Below are 20,803 nucleotides of genomic sequence, written 5' to 3'. Positions count from 1 at the left end.
CGAATGATACGAACATACGATACCTCTGGAACATGGAAGTGTGAAAAAATCTGAACGCACGCGGAAGCTATCCACGTGCTAACCATTTGTTTACGGATCCGTTTTTGTTTTCAGATCCAAAACTGGACACATTCGTGTGAATGAGGCCTTCATTGTCTTTTTAATGCCATCTACAATGGACACTGCATACACAGCCCCCTGACACAAATGTGAACCTAGCCTAACAGATTGCAGTTTGTGAGAGCTGAGGGACACCTCCAGGGAACAGCTACCATTTCCCTGCACACAGCTTTATTACAAGAATGGAGCAGAGGTAGACGATATAAGGCCAGCTGGATGGGACTACAACTCTCAGCACAGCATGTATCTCCCTACTGTCTGTGTGTCACATCATAGGCCATTATTAGTCATTTGGGATTTTGTGCCTCCACCAACATGGCGTCTGGAGCAGCTAATGGTCGTTTCCAAGACAACAGACGTAGAGGCTTCTGGGTAGAGGCGGGACGTATATTTGCTATGGCCAATAGGAATCCAGATATGCTGAGCTAAGCGCAAAACCGACCAATAGCATTTGTAGTTCGGGAGCGGGAAGCACTGACAGGATGGCGGAGGGCGCACAGCGGTAAGTGTCGGGGTGGTGGAAATATCCAAGTGTGGAGAGTTGTAGTGTGTGCGGGGTGATGAGTCGCATGGCCGTACTGTACGTACAGAAGCTGAGGCGCGCTATCCCACTGTGCTCTTAAATTTGTATATATTCATACGCTAGGGGGCGCTGTGGCTGATACCGTATATGATTAGTACACTGTTCTATTACACTCTATGGCTGATATATATATTTAGTGCACTAGGGGACGCTGTTCTATTACACTCTATGGCTGATATATATTTAGTGCACTAGGGGGCGCTGTTCTATTACACTCTATGGCTGATATAGTGTACTAGGGGGCGCAGTTCTATTACACTCTATGGCTTATATATTTGTACTCTAGGGGGCGCTGTTCTATTACAGTCTATGACTTATATTGTACATTGTACTCTAGGGGGCGCTGTTCTATTACACTCTCTGGCTGATATATATGTTGTGCACTAGGGGGCGCTGTTCTATTACACTCTCTGGCTGATATATATGTTGCGCACTAGGGGGCGCTGTTCTATTACACTCTGTGGCTGATATATATTTAGTGCACTAGGGGGCGCTGTTCTATTACACTCTATGGCTGATATATATAGTGTACTAGGGGGCGCAGTTCTATTACACTCTATGGCTTATATATTTGTACTCTAGGGGGCGCTGTTCTATTACAGTCTATGACTTATATTGTACTCTAGGGGGCGCTGTTCTATTACACTCTCTGGCTGATATATATATTGTGCACTAGGGGGCGCTGTTCTTTTACACTCTCTGGCTGATTTATATATATTTTGTGCACTAGGGGGTGCTGTTCTATTACACTCTGTGGCTGATATATACTTTGCACACTTCGGGGCACTTTTCCAGTTCAGTCTTCCTTATCCATACCTATTTTTAAAGATGCACTCCTATGAAAACTGCCATTCCGAGCTCTTCTGCCCCCTAGTGCAGTCCCTGAGCGTAACGTGGATTCTCCCAGTGCTGGTGTCTTGCTCCGTTTTGCCGGGCGGTCCGTGTCAGATCCGGAGGCGGATGAAAGTTTTGTTTTCCTGTGAATCCTTGACCTCTGCTCTGCGCAGGCTCTGGGGCAGGAGTTGTCGCCGGTACCATCCAGGAGATCGGATGATTTATGTCGCAGAGCGGACGGCCGGGTCCCTCGTATAAATTCCAATAATCGCGCTCAGTTGTGCAATTGTCTAATACCGTATAGAGCGACCGCTCCGAAGCCGAACCGATTGTGTGATGTAGAAGGTATTACTACTCCTCAAGCTGTTAGAATTTCCATTATTCAATGTGGCGACATTACGCTCCTGCTATGGCGGTCACCCAGCTTTTCCAGGCTCCTGGACACTAAATGCACAAGTAGGGAAACCACGGTGAGAAAATGACTGGAGAGAAGTGAATGGGTTAACGCAGCGGCCGGCTTAGGTCTGGTGTGAGGATAATAGTCCTGTCAGTCTTGTCTTGGGATCACCTGTGATCTGGGAGGCAGATCCTAAGACGTGGCCTGAGAAGACTCCAGGATTGTCACCGATACGTCATGTTCCCCACGTGGCATCGGTTAGTGATTACCCGTCACCTCATTAGTCTGTTTTCTGGTTTTCTACTGTAAAGCGCTGACCCGGTTTTTATCCCTGTCATATAGGTAGGTTTTCCCTTGTAGGTGGCCGCCCCTGTGGAGATGTGATGGAGGCTGGAGCGGGCGCTGCCACCCCGTTCTCTATGGAGATGGCGGAGTGCAGCGCACGGACACCTCCCGCCGTCCTATAGAGATGTATAGACCCCCAGCGCGCATGCTCGATGTAATAATCAGTTCAGAGTCGGCATTCACTGATTTCTGCTCTGCAGGCTTTTGGATTCCCTCCCGAACCGCCCTTGCCTGGACGTGCGGCGTAAAGAAGAAGGTGATGGCGAGATCCCAGCCAAAGTCCTGGTGGATTATTCCATGGTGAGATTGCTGTCATCCATGTTGGCCGCTGTCAGGACCTGCACTGGACCAGTCCTGTCACCTGCTGGTGTTGGAGGCTCGTCCAGTCATTGAATACTGTGTTTCTGACCAAGATCACTGCTTACTGTCAATGAAAGGGAGCCATCTTCCTTCCTTCATTCATTTTTAGATCCACTGATGTGCACTGCAGTGTGTATCCTGCTTAGGGCTGGACGATTAAAGGGGTTTTCCGGGATTTCCTGAGGATGGGCACCCCCGCCGATCAGCTGGTTGAAGGGAAGGCCGTGCTCCCTGCAAGCGCAGCCTTCCTTTTATTGTTTACCTGCTCGCCGTCGACAATGGTGTACGGCTCGTTCCTATTCAAGTGTGTACTACAGAGCCGCCCCGTAGAAGTGACTGGGGTGGCTTGTAATTACACCCGCTTACCGCTGCGCTGTCAACGGATAGCAGGTAAACAATGAAGGGAAAGCAGCGCTCGCAGGGAGTACAGCCTTCCCTTCAGCCAGCTGACCGGCGGAGGGCGTCTGACCCCCACTGATCTGAGAATAGGTAATCAATAATAAAATCCTGGAAAATCCCTTTACGCAAATTAATTTGCCCTTTTAAGGTTTTTATTTATTTTTTGTTCTGGAGAGCTGTGTTAGCGATCCTCATTGCAGGAGCCCGGTACGGACTGTAACGGTCGGCATCAGGGGTTAAATCGCTGTAATTGTAATGACTGCAGCATCTAGGCAGCTGCAAAGAGGCACCCTTTCACCATCGGCTTCCTGTAAACACAATCATGGGGCTCCGATGCATTGTCATAGCAGCCGTGTGCCTAATAGAGGGTCCTCGGCCTGTCATGACTGTATGTCCATTAGGCCTCTTGCACACGACCGTCCGCCCTCCGAGACATGCGGGCCATGTCTCCCGGAGCGGCATTGATCGGGAGCACACAGCATCATAGATGACAATGATGCTGTGCACGTCGGGCCGCCCGGGGGACTATTGTCCCGCACTCTTATGATGCTGTGCGCTCCCGCTTCGGGTCATATGGCCTCGGATGGCATTCGGTCGTGTGTAAGATGCCTTAGGCTGTGTCTGAGGTTTATATAACGCAGTGTATACAGTCTATATCCATCCCATAGTGAGCGTAAAAAAATAATAAAGGTTAATAAAGTTTATTAATATAACAAAAATAAATAAAAAAAAAGTATTTTTACATTAAAAGTGGTTAAAAAAAAACAAAACTGCACACACCTGTTATTGCGCTGTGTTCTCCACAACACGTATAATAAAGATGATGTTTTATTTACACCTCCCCGTGAATGACGTAAAACATGGAAGATAACAGAATTATTCTTTTTTTAAATCAGATCATTTTTATTTGTTTTTTCAAAAAATCACAAAAAAAAACAAAGGAAGACAGTCTGTACAGCATACATGCAACAGTAGATGACAAAAATAGCATTACACGATCGGACAGATAGTTACTTACATAAGTATCACAAGTAACATAAACCATGGTACAAGAAGCACATAAAATCACGTATTCTAGTAACTAAGTATATCTGGTACAGAACCACATTTCCCATTCAATAATTTATCAACAGGAAACCCACCCTCCCTACCCAACTAAAGCCCAGTACCCCCCCCCCCCCCTCCCTACCCAAGCGATGGAGCGGGTCCAAACTCCAAGATTTGACATCTTTTTAACTTGTCAAAGGCACATCCATTGGTGTACACCTCCTGTCTGTGTATCAGACCTCTGCACACCCGATCTGCGTAGTACTACACACCTTCATACAGCATACAGCATACATCCAGAGTAAATTAGGATAGAGGAGATAGAGAGCCTACCCAAACCAATACTGCGCCTCTTCCTACCCCGTAGTCAACTACGAGGAAAGGCTAAACCGGACACAGTAGCCTGCATTTCTCCCAGTTATCCCATATTTTGTCATACTTCCCAGCACAGTTTCTTTTAACATACACACTTTTCTCTAAGCGTAATATATCTGACATTCTATTGAGGAATTCTCCTCTAGTCGGAGATTGAGGTCTAAGCCAAAATCTAGCTATGAGTTTCCTAGCTTGAAATAGTAGACGCTGTACTCCCAAACGATGATGACGATTTTTGATGTCTAATATCCCGACCACAAACAGAATTATTCTTACTCCACCCCCACCCCAAAAAAAGTTAATCCATTAGTCCCACGTACCCCAAAATGGTACCAATAAAACAACATCTCATCTCACAAACAAGTCTAGTGAGAGGGTGGAAACTAAGATCGGCGTAAAAAGCCAGTTTTAGTAAATGTGCCCCAGACTGTTTAGTAGATTGCTTGATGAACTGGTGTTGATATGCTGGAAATAGTGCGTTCTTGATCCCCAGAGAGGGAGTCGGTGCAGCCGACATCCTAAGTAATGTATTTATCGTTCTCAGGAGCGACGCAGAAAGCAGAAGATGCTGTGCAGCCAGCTGCAAGTCCTGCGCTTCCTTCTTGAATTCATAAAAGAAGCGGACATTGTCAACTGGGAGGAGACCAACCCAGAGTTACTGAGTGAGTACCTGGATGTGTCAGGGTTAAAAAATCTGGACATTTTCACACTGTACATGGTCATCCAGAACAATTTGCACTTAAAGGGGTTGTGTCACGTTTTGCAAGTTATCCCCAATTCACAGGATGGGGGATAACTAGCGATTCACTGTGTCCAACCACTGGGACACCCAAAGATCCCAAGAATGTGGATCCCGTTCCTCCGATCTGATGTAGTGGAGGGACTGGCATACGCCCTGATGCTCCATTCAGTCTCTGTCAGCCAGAAATAGCCAACCGCTGTACGTTGCTATCTCTTAAACGCTCGTAGAGAATGAATGGAGCAGCAGGGCTTATGCGCGACCTTCCACTCCATTGGGGGGGGTTCTTGGGATCGGTGGGGGTCCCAGTGGTTGTATACTCAGTGATCAGCTAGTTATCCCACAGAATAGGGGATAACTTGCAAACTGTGCACAACCCCTTTTAAAGAGGCTGTCTTGTAAGAGGGAGCTTGCTTTGGTATCTTAAGATCTGGTGGGGGTGCGAGAAGAGGGTTGTGACATTGAGGGGAGTGGAGCAACTAACTTGTAGGCTTTTATCAGATCAAGAGGTGGAAGAGGTTAAACAGAAGTGGAAGTCTCTGAAATCTCAGTACCAGGAGAAGGTGAATGAAGTGGAAGAGATCATCCCTCAGCTCCTGGAGAAGATTCAGCTTGTACATGAGAAGAAGACTCAGCTGGAGGAGACTCTGCAAAGGTACCACACTCAGGTGAGGAGGAGGAGGAGGCTTATTCTCCATACACAGCATTAAATAGATCATAATAAGCAAGTGGCGTCTGCTATATTATATCTGTTAAAGGGGTTGTTAGGCCTTGGAGCCAAAAGAATCCAGCACATGTCCAAAATTCCATGTATTCGTTATTGATTCCGAACGATACAAACATGTGGGCACAAAGTACTTCCGTTAACGCGTTTGGGACGTATCAAATGTCCTTAGTCCTAACTGGAGGAAAGTGGGGTGTGAACCCGGTGCATATGCTCCTTCAGGTGTGCAAAATTAGGGTTAGGGTGAAACACTGTCCGTGTGATACCGGCCTGGATTTCTTCTGAGTGCAAGAGCGCACGGCGTCATTGGTTGCTGACGCCGTGCACTTCCTGCTGCCGCCGCAGTACAGTGATACACTGGTATGATCTATACCAGTGTATTACTGTACTGCGGCAGCAGGAAGCGCATGGCGTCATAGCAACCAATGACGCCGTGCGCTCTTGCACTCAGAAGAAATCCAGGCCGGTATCACACGGACCGTGTTTCACGGACGTGTGCATGAGGCCTAAGATCATAGATTACGTGGGTGGAGCAGAGTGGTAAAATGCAAAATCTGGATGCCGGAGTACACACAGCACTGTGATTTTAAAAACATGTACAAAAAATATTTGTGCAATAAGTCATAATTAAATACATAAACCTGTGAAATGGGAAAAAAAACTATTTTATGTTGATGCATCAAAAAGGACTATTTATAAATACATGTTCCATATGTAATAAAAAAAAAATATATATGATACACAACAATTAACTGGCAGGAAAAAATGTGATTAAAACCGAAGGTCACTGTTGTGCGTGTTTGAAAATCCACGGTGATGATACAGATGAATGAAAATAAATATTTAACCCCTTCACGCATTTTCACGTACATGTACGCGAGGGAATACGGCTTCTTGGCGCTTTATTATATAAAACTGAAAAAAACAACCAAAAAAAAGTACCAATAGTCATATTTGGTATTGTCGCATCCGTAACAACCTGCTCTATATAAATACCACATGATCTAACCTGTCAGATGAACATTGTAAATAACAAAAAATAAAAACGGTGCCAAACAGCTATTTTTTTATATTTTTTTTATATTTTTTTTTGTTGCCTCACAAAATGTGTAATATAGAGCAACCAAAAATCATGTGTACCCTAAAATAGTACCAACAAAACTTCCACCTTATCCTATAATTTCAAAAATTGGGTAATTTTTTTGGGGAAGTTTCTACTCTAGGGGTGCATCCAGGGGGTCTTCAAATGGGACATGGCAACTTAATATTATCCCAGTGAAATCTGCCTTCCAAAAACCATATGGCGTTCCTTTCCTTCTGCGCCCTGCCATGTGCCCGTACAGTAGTTTACGGCCACATATGGGGTGTTTCTGTAAACTACAGAATCTGGGCAATAAATATTGAGTTTTGTTTGGCTGTTAACCCTTGCTTTGTTACTGGGAAAAAATGGATTATAATGGAAAATCTGCCAAAAAAAGTGAAATTCTGAAATTTCTTCTCCCATTTTCCTTTAATTCTTGTGGAACACCTAAAGGGTTAACAAAGTTTTTAAAATCAGTTTGGAATACTTTGAGCGGTGTAGTTTCTAAAATGGGTCTATTTATGGGTGGTTTCTGTTATGTAAGCCTCACAAAGTGACTTCAGACCTTTTGGTCCCTAAAAATTAGGCTTTGGAAATTTTCTTAAAAATCTTAAGATTTGCTTCTAAACTTCTAAGGCTACTTTCACACTAGTGGCAGGACGGACCGCCACTCCGTCCTAATTGACTATATAATGGGGGCGGAGCTCCGGCGCAGCACGGCGAGAGGCCGCCGGACTAAAAGTACTGCATGTCTGACTTTTTTTAGTCCGGCGGCCTCTCACCGCGCACTGCCGTGCTATGCCGGAGCTCCACCCCCATCCCCATTATAGTCAATGGGCACTGAGCGGCGGCACGGCGAAATAGCGGCAGGACGTATCCGACAGGGTGAACAGCCTGTCGGATCCGTCCTGCCGCTAGTGTGATAGTACCCTAAGCCTTCTAACGTCCCAATAAAAGAAAATGTCATTTACAAAATGATCCAAACATAAAGTAGACATATGGGGAATGTAGAGTAATAACTATTTTAGAGCTATCACTATCTGTTTTATATGCAGAGGAATTGAAATTTTAAAAAATTGCAGATTTTTCCAGATTTTTGGTAAATTATTTTATATATTTAAATAAAAATAAAATATTTTGACTCAAATTTACCAGTGTCATGAAGTACAATATGTGACGAAAAAAAAATCTCAGAATGGCCTGGATAAGTAAAAGCATTTTAAAGTTATTAACCACATAAAGTGACACTGTTCAGATTTGCTAAAAATGGCCTGGTCCTTAAAGGGAACCTGTCACCTCTACTATGCTACCCTCTCTGAGCGTTTCTTATGTATTAAATCGGTTTTTATGCACAATAAAAGCACACAGAGCTATGGGGACTGGGTATTGCGGATGTGCTAGCGGCTATCTAGCAACCCGTGTCTTCAGCTCTATACACAAAATCCAGGTGACAGGTTCCCTTTAAAGGGATTCTGTCACCTCTTTTTACCCTATAGAGATGCGGACATGCACGGCTAGATCGCTGCTAGCAGGTCCGCAATATACCGGTCCCATATTTGAGTGGTTTTGTTGAGTGTAAAATATGAATATATGTAAATCAGCCTGGTAAGTTGCCCAAGGGGCTGTATTAACCGTTCTGGAGCCCACCCACGCACCCCCTGTGAAGAAGCCCAGCACCGCCTGTATCCAGGAATCTCTTCCTTGCTCACGAAGTCAGATCGCCGTAATCTCGCGGTGTGCGAGATCGCGCATGCGCAGTTCCTTCCCTGAGGCTGATGCCCGCACAGGGAAAAAAACACTATGCCGGCACTGCGTGAGCTTGCGCATCGCGAGATTACGGCGATCTGACTTCGTGAGCAAGGAAGAGATTCCTGGATACAGGCGGTGCTGGGCTCCTTTACAGGCATTTTCTATCACAGTGGCGGCCATATGTGGTCTGCAAATTGCGGAATGCACAAGGGCCGGTATCCGTATTTTGCAGATCTGCAATTTGCGGACCACAAAACACTATGGTCGTGTGAATGTAGCCTTGCTCTGTAAGAACCCATATTGTCTGCACCTCCCTGAACATTTAAAAAAAAAAAAAAGGGCTTTCCTGCCCGCGGTCTTGCCACTCCTCCGTTCTGGGTGGCTGGGTCCTGTGACTGTTGCGGCTAATCACAGACCTTGGTGGTTCAAGCCCATGTGACTACTGAGGCCTATAATTGGCTGCAGCGGTCATGGGACCCACTGGCTTTCTGGTCTTATGGGGACTGGAAGCAGCCTGGAACAGAGCAGTTGGGGGCTGGTAAGGGAGTCTGCTTTTCTGTGTTCAGGGGCACAGGTGTGGACCATAGGGGTTGTCGTTTCCTAGGCTAGACACCTCTCCTATTTCCATCCACGAAAAAAACTGATGTATCTGTACATCCATATACTTCTAGATGCGTTTTTTTTTTTTTTTTTTCTTGGAACCTCTCATTGGAATGAATCAGTTTTGGACAGAAAATGGGCAGGAATGGTAAATGCTGTGAGTTGGACTGATCGACAGATTTACATATCTCATATCTTCAAGGTTTCTTTTGTTCTTTTTCAGAAACTGATTGCAGAGGAGAAGGTACCGTATGTTTGCCTTTTTAACATCTACTGTTGTTTTCAGTCCTTTTTTTTTTTTTTTTAAACTCCATTGTTTTTCATCTTCTTGTGATTTTATTTTTGCCTTTCAGGCCAAGGAAAGGCAGCAGCATTTGCAGGATGTTTTCCAAAAGCAGCAGCTGGTGGTACAAAAATGTCAGGTTCAGATAGAGCAGCTGAAAGATGAGCTGCAGAAACTGGAGCAGTCTGTAGATTGCTGGATCCAGACTGTGAGCAGGTGAGACTGCAGCTGTCGGCTCCAAAATCAGTTTCAAATTAAGCATACTGACATGTAGGGCAGTTGCCCTGAAACAAAACTCTTTCTTGTGAAAATCCTAAGAAATGCTTATTTTTATTATACAAATAAGGTTTTCAGTGCACCATGAGTGGGGCCGCCCCGTTCAGTGCCCCTGGCTTATCCTGCATCTTCGGTAAAGGGGTTAGGCTACTTTCACACCTGCATTAGGTGCGGATCCGTCTGATGTCTGCACAGACGGATCCGCACCTATAATGCAAACGTTTGTATCCGTTCAGAACGGATCCGTTTGCATTATGAAGAACAAAGTCAAAACGGATCCGTCCTGACTTGCATTGAAAGTCAAGGGGGGACGGATCCGTTTTCAATTGCACCATATTGTGTCAGTGAAAACGGATCCGCTCCGATTGACTTACATTGTAAGTCAGGACGGATCCGTTTGGCTCCGCATCGCAAGCAGCGCTTTGGTGTCCGCATCCAGAGCGAAATGGAGGCAAACTGAAGCATTCTAAACGGATCCTTATCTATTCAGAATGCATTGGGGCTCAACTGATCCGTTTTGAACCGTTTGTGAGATCCCTGAAACGGATCTCACAAACGGAATTCAAAACCCCAGTGTGAAAATAGCCTTATCCCAAGCTGGAAATGGCCCCCCATATGCCCCAGGCCCCTCACACTGATTCTACTTACCTGGCTCCCTGTGTCAAGGGGGAGCAGCCAATGGCAGACGGTGATGGGGTCGAGCCTACCTAGCATCGCGGGTGACTCTATCGAGGCTCGTCACCGCCTGCCATTGACTGCTCCCATCCGACACCGGACGTTTTCATCCGCGCACGGGGACCAGGAGCGGCGTGGGAAGCCAGGTAAGTAGAATCAGTGTAAGGGGCCTGGGCATATTGGGGGGGGGGGGGGGCATTTCCAGCCTCGGATAACCCTTTTTAAAGGCTCTGAACTCTCAGGCAGAGACACTGGTGGAGCGTTGGTGCACCAAATGGATCATCCCCATCTAAGGTGCACCGAAAAATAATGAGAAGCATTTCTAAGGATTAGGGGACCAGATCTTCACAATAAAGTTATGGTTCTGTTTTGGGCACCTACTCTACATAGCAGTATGCTTTTTTGAAAACTAATTTTGGTGCTGACAGACTTCCTTTTACAGGGTCACTGAGCTTTCACAAAACTTTTGATATGTCATAGCTACAGATCTAAGGTATTGATGGGGGTCTGAGCGCTGAGAACCTCACCAATCCCTAGAACGAGGAAAAAGAAGCGTTCACATAGTGCACTTTCCTCACTGCAGGAGACTAAAGCAACACTGGCCCATAGACTATCTGTTGAATTTGTCTTGCTTGCTCTTCTGCAGCAAAAAGAGCGCAATATGTGAATGCTTCTTTCTCCTGATTCTAGGTATCCGTGGAGGGCTCACCACGGATTATATGAAAAGTTTTGTGAAACCTCAGTGACCCTTTTAAATTGTTGGAAATGAAAGCATTGTTGACATGATATAAGGCATCCATAGCTCTCAGGATGTGTACCAAGTGTCTTGTGACTAGAGCTGCCTATCATAGCTACATTTTGGAAACCCTGAAAATTAGGGATCGGCCGATACCGATAATTTGTCAACTTTCAGGCCGATAGCCGATAATTTATACCGATATTCTGGGTATTTTTATTTTTGAGGAAAAAAATTTTTTCCTACACAAATCTGCTGAAAATTAATGTTTATTGTTAACGTGTATTTTTTTTTTTTGTAAATTTTTTTTCATTTATACTTAATATTTTTGTGTTTTTTTTTTTTTTTACTAACTTTTAGCCCCCTTAGGGACTAGAACCCTTGTCCTATTCCCCCTGATAGATCTCTATCAGGGTGAATAGGAGCTCACACTGTCCCTGCTGCCCTGTGCTTTGTGCACACAGCAGCAAGGAGCTGACTATGGCAGCCAGGGCTTCAATAGCGTCCTGGCTGCCATGGTAACCGATCGGAGCCCCAGGCTTACACTGCTGGGCTCCGATCGGAGGACCAGGGGAGAGGGGATCCTGTGGCCACTGCCACCAATGTTTTTACTATTGGGATGGGGGTGGTTGGCGCACTGCGCCACCAATGAAGATACCTCTCTTTCACATACAGGAGGCGGGAGCTGGCTGCAGAGTCACATAGCCGGCTCCCGACCTCTATGAGCGGTAGCTGCGATCCGCGGCACCTAAGGGGTTAACTACCGCGGACCGCAGCTGCCGTTCATAGAGGTCGGGAGCCGGCTATGTGATTCTGCAGCCAGCTCCCGCCTCCTGTATATGAATTAATGAAAGACTCCTCTTCATTGGTGGCGCAGCGGCCACAGCCCCTCCCCTCCTCTTGTCTCCTTTCCTGCCATTAGCGGCAGCAACAGCACAGGGGGAGGAGACGCTGCTTCCTTCTCCCCTGTGCTGCGGAGGGAACACAGAACGCGTTGTCAGCAGCGCGTTCTGTGTTCCCAATACGTTATCGGAATATCGGCAAAATAGATGCCGATACCGATAACGTTCAAAATCCTCAATATTGGCCGATAATATCGGTAAAACCGATAATCTGTCGATCCCTACTGAAAATGTACTTGTAAGATCTTCATATTTCCCATCAATCTCTTGCAGGGACTCCACATTTGTAGGTATCCTGCATGCTCAGCAGGTAGTCTCCTTGGTGTCTATTGGGGAGAAGGAACTTGCTCTAGATTTAAATGTCAGTGAGAAGACACAGATCGCACCATTAAGGGTCAACCTGCATTGGACATCTGAGGAAGAATTTCAGGTGGAGGTAAGACAAACTGTCTGTAGAACGGCCTGTACACCATAAGGGCATGGTCACATGTTTAGGAATTGCTTATAGAAAACTTGATGTGTTTTTGCAAGCGGATCTGTAGCAGAAATCGGAGCTTCACACATGGATTTCTGTTGCATATGTGCAGTTGATGGTCATGGGTCCGCACAAGGATTAGCCCCACTCAGTGGGGCTAATACACAGCTTTTCTGAATGGAGTCAGCAAGAAGAGTGAACATGCTCACCCTTGTGCTGAAAGTGGTATTGTGTTGCTGTAGGCGAGTGCAGAATAGCTAGCAACAGATGTGATTATCACAGGCCTTATACACCTGGATTTATTTCCATATTTGATTTTTCTGCAGACTGAAGACCCAGTGCTTCGGCTACCTCCCGAACTGCAGCGTGGTGCTACGACACATATCACTCCTGTCATCCTGGAGCTGCAGTGTTGGTACCAGAGCCATGCCAGACTTCTGGTGGAGCTGAAAAAAATACAAGAGCGGTAACATTACATATTGGATTGACTTGTACACATACTGTATGACTCGAAAATATAGGAAATCCAGCTCAAGAAGTGGTGGAAAAAATTTGTAGCTTTATTGCGGCATAAAATCTTCGACAGAAACGGGAATTTTCGGTTACGCGTTTCAGACCACTAACAAATATCGGTCCTTCCTCATGACATCCACCACTTCTTGAGCTGGATTTCCTATATTTTCGAATTTACCATTACGCATCCGGGTGCGTCATCCGTGCTCGACTAGTGAAGGGGAAGGTGAGAGCTGCTGTGTGCTTAATGTGATACTGTATGACTCAAGGCAACTAGTTTCACATGAGCATATTCGGACTGGGAAACCCGCTCCTTGTGGGAGCAGTATTTCCCAGACTGAACAACACTCCTCTGAAGTGGACTTGCAGCATCATAATGATTTGTTGCTGTGAATTCCTGTCTCACCGAGGGTCTGCTGAACTGTACTTGCATAATGCCATGACTGCAGTAAAGTAGACCTGTATTGACATGGACATTCACAGCATCCTACATCATTATGATGCTGCATACTCACTTTGGAGGAGCAGTGTTCAGTCTGTGAAATACTGCTCCCACACAGAGCGCGTTTCCTGCACTGAATACGCTCATGTGAAACTGGCCTCATCCTTGACGTTTAACAGAAGCACAAGATCTGGACAACTCCCATGATCAGAGAGGCTGGAGTAATAAGGCCTCTTTCACACGGGTGTTGCGGGAAAAGGTGCGGGTGCGTTGCGGGAACACCCGCAATTTTTCAGCGCGAGTGCAAAACATTGTAATGCGTTTTGCAGTCGCGTGAGAAAAATCACGCATGTTTGGTACCCAAACCCGAACTTCTTCACAGAAGTTCGGGTTTGGGATCAGTGTTCTGTAGATTGTATTATTTTCCCTTATAACATGGTTATAAGGGAAAATAATAGCATTCTGAATACAGAATGCATAGTAAAACATCGCTGGAGGGGTTAAAAAAATAATAATTTAACTGGCCTTAGTCCATTTGATAGCGCAGCCGGCATCTCCTTCTGTATTCTTTCTTTAGGACCTGGGTAAAGGACCTTTGATGACGTCACTCCGGTCGTCACATGATCTTTTACCATGGTGATGGATCATGGTATGAACGGAGTGACGTCATCAAAGGTCCTTTACCCAGGTCCTAAAGAAAGAATACAGAAGGAGATGCCGGCTGCGCTATCAAGTGGACTAAGGTGAGTTAAATTATTTTTTATTTTATTTTTTAACCCCTCCAGCGCTAGTTTACTATGCATTCTGTATTCAGAATGCTATTATTTTCCCTTATAACTATGTTTACTTCTATGGGGCCTGTGTTGCGTGAAAAACGCAGAATATAGAGCATGCTGCGATTTTCACGCAACGCACAAGTGATGCGTGAAAATCGCCGCTCATGTGAACAGCCCCATAGAAATGAATGGGTTGGTATTCAGTGCGGGTGCAATGCGTTCAACTCGCGCATTGCACCCGCGCGGAATACTCGCCCGTGTGAAAGAGGCCTAAGAGTATAAAACATGCAGCAGATTTGTTGCAGAAATTTCTGCCATTGAAAATAATTTCCATTCAGCTGAAGGAAGTTGTGTCTTAAAACTCCATTTAGATTAAAGAGACAGTTGCAGGAATTCCTACAACATTTCTGCCTCATGTCAACCCACCCTAAGTCTCCTTCACTGCTGGTCCCTACATGTCCTAGCTATACGCCATAAAAATCTTGATAAGAAAACGCTTTTTAAGCAGAACCATACATTTTAAAGCTGAATGTTCTTTCAACCAACGGCTCGACCCTGTGTGTTTTTCTGAATGTGGTGATCCGCTGCGGGACACCCGCTGGTCACTTTTGTTCTCAGGAAAATAAGTCTTCGACATCTTAAAATCCAGCTGCCCAATCTTTTTCTCCCCTAACATCTATTGTTAAGAGAGATTTCGGAGGCCCTACATGTTAGAGTAGGTTCACGCCTCCATTCAACTGTTCCAGCAGAGAACAGACTGGTCCAGCTTAGCCAGGGCTGCTGTTCACTGCTAGACCCCACTGACTGTAATGGGTTCTGGATGCCTGTTTTCGGCTGACAAAACCCTTTGCGCGGGACCGTTTTTTTCTCTGACCGTAAGCTGGCATTTTGCTGCAAATGGACTTGATCCCATTATAGTCAATGGGGTCTGGCGTGAACAACAGTTTCTGGCTTGGCTGGATCTGATAAACTCCTGCAGGCTGTTCTCTAGCAGATTAAACGGACACATGAACCTACCCTCAGATAGTTGGCCGGTCCGGCTGCGTTGCGGCTGGATCTCCGCCAGTCCATATTATAGTGAATGGGGCCGGATGGAATTCCGGCAGTGCACAGTTGCGCACCATAAGAACTGATCCGACAGGCTGTTCCTTGCCAGATCTGTTTCAGGCATATGTGAAACGGGCCTTTTGCAAGTGCCTGTGAACAATGATCCTTCCCTATTGAAATTTGTACAAATAAGGTCCACTGTCCTTACCAGCATTACCGTTTACTGCCATATTTTAGGTTTCCCATTGACTGGCTTCCTAACGAGAGGAAGATTCTCTTTTTGAAAGGGAACAAGCAGCACAGCCTGGTGATTGAACCAGGTTACCCAGTGAGCGGAGGCGTCCGACTGCTGGGAGGAGAACCATGTAACTCTTCTGACAACTTCAAGGTAAAAAGTCTGCAGCTCCTTACTTTAGGGGTGACCTAATTGCAATGAAAATTAAGTTCACATTTATTTTTGGCATTTAGCCCCCTGCTGAGAACCCATCGCTGAGTGACTGGCTGGAATACCTGCATAGCAATCCCAACTTCAGTACCTGATGAAATCCCTGCAGTCCAGAAGGATGTGCCATCGTCAGTGGCCCAAACCTGAGTATAGAAGCCGTCGTACAGTACAAGGTGCCTCTTGATATGCAAACTGTATCACAGCTGGCGTGAAGATCTGGCCTAGTGCACATACAATACACTTCCGTTCTGTTTATTGCTTCAACAAATATGTTATTTTCTGCATGCTGAGCAGAACAGCACAACTGGGCAGCAGGACAGCAGATCGGCTCCCACTGCACGGTTCAGCCTCAGAAAATACAAGGAGCCGAGATTTACAACTGAGGTCGTGCCAGCGTATAATGGGACCTGTGCCAGGCAGGAGAACTTTCTAGACTTGTGTTACATGCTCAATAAATTTGCCTGCCTGACTGTTTAAAGGGAACCTGTCACCTGGATTTTGTGTATAGAGCTGAGGACATGGGTTGCTAGATGGCCGCTAGCACATCCGCAATACACAGTCCCCATAGCTCTGTGTGCTTTTATTGTGTAAAAAAAAAAAAAAAATTATACATATGCAAATTACCCTGAGATGAGTCCTGTCGCTGACTCATCTCAGGGTAATTTGCATATGTATCAATTTTTATTTTTTTTTACACAATAAAAGCACACAGAGCTATGGGGACTGTGTATTGCGGATGTGCTAGCGGCCATCTAGCAACCCATGTCCTCAGCTCTATACCCAAAATCCAGGTGACAGGTTCCCTTTAAACTGCCATCCATCCCAGCACCCCAGGAAAAAAAATAAAAATCTACATGGAACCGTCACTGGAACAAAGGCGTAAATCCGGTACAGGGGATCAATCTTGGACAAATTGGATTACAGGTTGTAAAGATGGAGGAGGTGAAGAGATTAATACACTGAGGGATTTAAATCTACACCATTTCAGCCTTGAGTAAGCTATACCTCCTCAGGCAGAGACGTTTCTTCTGACGAAAGCATTCTCAGTTTATTAATCATTCTGATTTGTACTGATGAAGTTCTGCTTTATTGCTTTATAGGCCTTCTTGTTTCTCCAGCAGTTTTTCAGTGCCAGCTCTGTGCACAGTGCTGGTGTTTATTCAATAAAACTCAACAGTTACAAGAAAATATGGATGTAGCAGAATTTATAGAAGGCTGGATTAACATGAGCGCGGTCGAATGACCCAAGATAACAGCGTCTCATGACTCTCTGATGCTGTTAGTGCAGGTCAATAGACGGTCAGTCGGCCTGGCATTCACAGCACAGGCACAGAAATGCAGCCATGTAAAATTAGTCTGAGGCCTCATGCACACGACCGTTGTTCTGGTCCGCATCCGAGCCGCAGTTTTTGCGGCTCGGATGCGTACCCATTCACTTCAATGGGGCCACAAAAGATGCGGACAGCACATAGTGTGCTGTTTGCATCCGTTGCGTAGCCCCGCAAAAAAAATAATAATATAACATGTCATATTCTTGTCCGTTTTTGCGGACAAGAATAGTCATTTCTACAATGGGCCGCCTGTTCCGTTCCGCAGAGGAATATGAGGATCACATGATCATCATTCTGTAATCTGATGCAAAGTCCTCAGCATATCCTGTCAAGTCCTCATTTATAAGGGTATGTTCCCCATACACTGGATTTTCTGTCACTGCTTTGCATGTGGCAAATCTGCAGTGTATTACAGTACCAGAGAAGAGAATAAGATTTCACAAAAATCGCTAGAAGCAAAAAAAAATATACATGTGATGTGGATTTTAAATGCTCAGTATTGCAATTGTGTTCCACCCTTTTTCAATTCAAACCTGCAGTAATTACTCTAAAATTGGTTCCACGGGGTCTGGATTTTACTGCTGCGGAATTTCAACAGGATTCCCCTGAGGACGTATCCTAGCAAATAATGTGAAATTACTATTGACCATGTTCAGGTAATTTTATTTTATTTACCTCCTTATTAAGGGTGAAGTCACACAGGGAAGATTTGTTGCAGATATTCTTGTAAATGAAAATCAATTCCATGTATAACCGGGTTAGTTTTGTCAAGCACGTGGACATCTGAAGCCACATACGGAGGGATGAGATAGTTGCAGACCTAAATCTGCCTCGTGTGAATATACCTGTGATTCCAAATTAGGGTTGTTTCGTTACCAAAATTTTAATTCGACTTCGATACCATAAAAAAGTATTGTGATCCTCGATGCCATTTGGTACCACGCGAAAAAAAAAAAAACACCAAAAAAGCAGCGTGCATTCCGCATTTTATGGAACGTCCGGCCCATAATCTAACAGTCCGATCCTATTTTTTGGGGGGGGGACAAGGTGACAAAAAAATGGCGAATCGCTCTGTTTTTATTTTTTTCTGTTACGTTCACCGCATAGGAGATTATTTATATATATATATTTTTTATTTTAATATTTCGCAGTTTTTTGGCCATGGCAATATGTAATCTATTTATTGTTTATATATTATATATGTAAAATTGGGAAAGGGTGCTTTAAACTAAATATTTAGATTAATTTTTTTTTTACTTTTTTTTTTTTTGTTTTTGTTTAGTGTGTGTGTGTTTGTGTGTGTATGTATGTATATATGTATATATATATATATATATATATTAGGGTTTTTGCCGATATTGAGGATTTTGAACGTTATCGGCATCTGTTCTGCCGATATTCCGATAACGTATTGGGAACACAGAACGCGCTGCTCTCAGCGCGTTCTGTGTTCCCTCCGCAGCACAGGGGAGAAGGAAGCAGTGTCTCCTCCCCCTGTGCTGCTGCTGCCGCCAATAGCAGGAGAGGAGACAAGAGGAGGGGAGGGGCTGTGGCCACCGCTCCACCAATGAAGATGAGTCTTTCATTAATTCATATACAGGAGGCGGGAGCTGGCTGCAGAATCACATAGCCGGCTCCCGACCTCTATGAACGGCAGCTGCGGTCCGCGGTAGTTAACCCCTTAGGTGCCGCGGATCGCAGCTACCGTTCATAGGGGTCGGGAGCCGGCTAGGTGATTCTGCAGCCAGCTCCCGCCTCCTGTATATGAATGAGAGACTTATCTTCATTGGTGGCGCAGTGCGCCCCCCCCCCCCCCCCAAGCCCCCTAGTATTAATCATTGGTGGCGCAGTGCGCCCCCGGCCCCATCCCAATAGTAAAAACATTGGGGGCGCAGTGCGCCCCCCCCACCCAGTATTAATTATTGGTGGCAGTGGCCACAGGATCCCCTCTCCCCTGCTCCTCCGATCGGAGCCCCAGCAGTGTAAGTCTGGGGCTCCGATCGGTTACCATGGCAGCCAGGACGCTATTGAAGCCCTGGCTGCCATGTTCAGCTCCCTGCTGCTGTGTGCACAGAGCAGCAGGGACAGTGTGATCTCCTATTCACCCTGATAGAGCTCGATCAGGGTGAATAGGACAAGGGTTCTAGTCCCTAAGGGGGCTAAAAGTTAGTAAAAAAAAAAACACAAAAATATTAAGTATAAATGAAAGATTTTCAAAAAAAAAAAAATAATACACGTTAACAATAAAGATTAATTTTCAGCAGATTTGTGTAGGAAAAACACATTTTTTTTCCTCAAAAATAAAAATACCCAGAATATCGGTATAAATTATCGGCTATCGGCCTCAAAGTTGACAAATTATCGGCCCTAAAAAATCAATATCGGTCGATCCCTAATATATATATTTTTAAACTATTAGCCCCCCTTAGGGGCTAGAACCTGGAATCTTTTCATCCCTTCTCCTATTCACCCTGATAGAGCTCTATTAGGGTGAATAGGACTTTACACTTTTACTGCTGCCCTGTGCATAGTACACACAGCAGCAGGGAGATTACCATGGCAACCAGGGCTTCAGTAGCGTCCTGGCTGCCATGGTAACTGATCGGAGCCCCAGGATTACACTGCTGGGGCTCTGATCAGAAGCTGCAACTGCCACCAATGAAGAGGAGGTGAGGGGACCCTGTGGCCACTGCCACCAATGATTCTAATACTGGGGAGGCGCACTTCGCCACCAATGAGGATGAGTAACCTTTTAATACAAATACAGGAGGCGGGTGCCGGCTGCAGAATCGCATAGCCGACGCCCGACCTCTATGACAGGGTGCTGTGATCCGCGGCAGTTAACCCCTCAGAATAATATATGTGGAAATTGCATAAGTAGCTATCTCTCTACTAATTTTAGCATTGGTTGGAGGAGTGATAACCGCAGGTCCAGCTGACATCACCAGGGGAAGTCTCATCTGGCTGCACAAGTAGGTCTCATGAATATGACAGTGCTGCTGAAGCAAGCTGATTCCAATTTCTGCGGGCAAAGTATTTGCTTGCCCAGAAGGAAACAGCCTCACTTGTTATGAGGACCATATAACTCTTCAAGTTCACTCCTTTTAAAGGGGTCATTTGGGACTTTCAAATTGATGGTCTATCCCTAGGATAGGCCGTCGCTATATCAGTGGGGGTCTGGCTTTTTGCACCCTTGCTTGCTGTTAGAAGATGCTGTGACACTTTGGCAAGAGCTGCACAACCTTTAATAGTTTACCACGCACAATGTTGTGCTTTCAGCACTGTCCAATTCACATGGATGGGCTTAAAGGGGTTATCCAATTCTAAAAAGTGCACCCCACAATGCCCGGGCCCCTCCTATAGATCATACTTATCCAGCACCCGCATCACTCTGAATCCTCGCACGGGAGTGGGGTAAGTATGATCTATAGGAGGGGCCCAGGCATTTTTAGATTTTTTTTTTTGAAAACCCCTTTTATAGGCTATGTACATCTTCAGGAGCAATTTTTATTTTATTTTTATGATTGCATTTTACTCATTTTGGCCCAG

The 20,803-nt window shown here is 45.4% G+C and overlaps 1 protein-coding gene across 2 annotated transcripts; it reads left to right on the top strand.

Annotated features, from left to right (window-relative positions):
• Positions 1–533: 533 nt before the first annotated feature.
• ZWINT (ZW10 interacting kinetochore protein) lies at positions 534–16,395 on the top strand. Of its 2 annotated transcripts, none has more exons than XM_040442827.1 (10): positions 534–622; positions 2,480–2,579; positions 5,005–5,122; positions 5,701–5,867; positions 9,577–9,597; positions 9,707–9,852; positions 12,499–12,661; positions 13,027–13,166; positions 15,716–15,866; positions 15,947–16,395. In XM_040442827.1, exons 1-10 carry the CDS (start codon positions 603–605, stop codon positions 16,016–16,018), a joined length of 1,098 nt encoding a protein of 365 aa, XP_040298761.1. In that variant the 5' UTR covers positions 534–602; the 3' UTR covers positions 16,019–16,395. The 2 variants fall into 2 exon arrangements, with proteins under 2 accessions (XP_040298761.1, XP_040298762.1); XM_040442828.1 differs by lacking the exon at positions 534–622 and adding an exon at positions 1,643–2,191.
• The last annotated feature ends 4,408 nt before the right edge of the window (positions 16,396–20,803 follow it).

This window comes from Bufo bufo, chromosome 8, assembly GCF_905171765.1.
Source record: "Bufo bufo chromosome 8, aBufBuf1.1, whole genome shotgun sequence".
Classification (NCBI taxonomy): Eukaryota; Metazoa; Chordata; class Amphibia; order Anura; family Bufonidae; genus Bufo; species Bufo bufo.
Note: the sequence above shows the minus strand (reverse complement) of the source record. Positions and strands in the feature narration are given on the sequence as shown.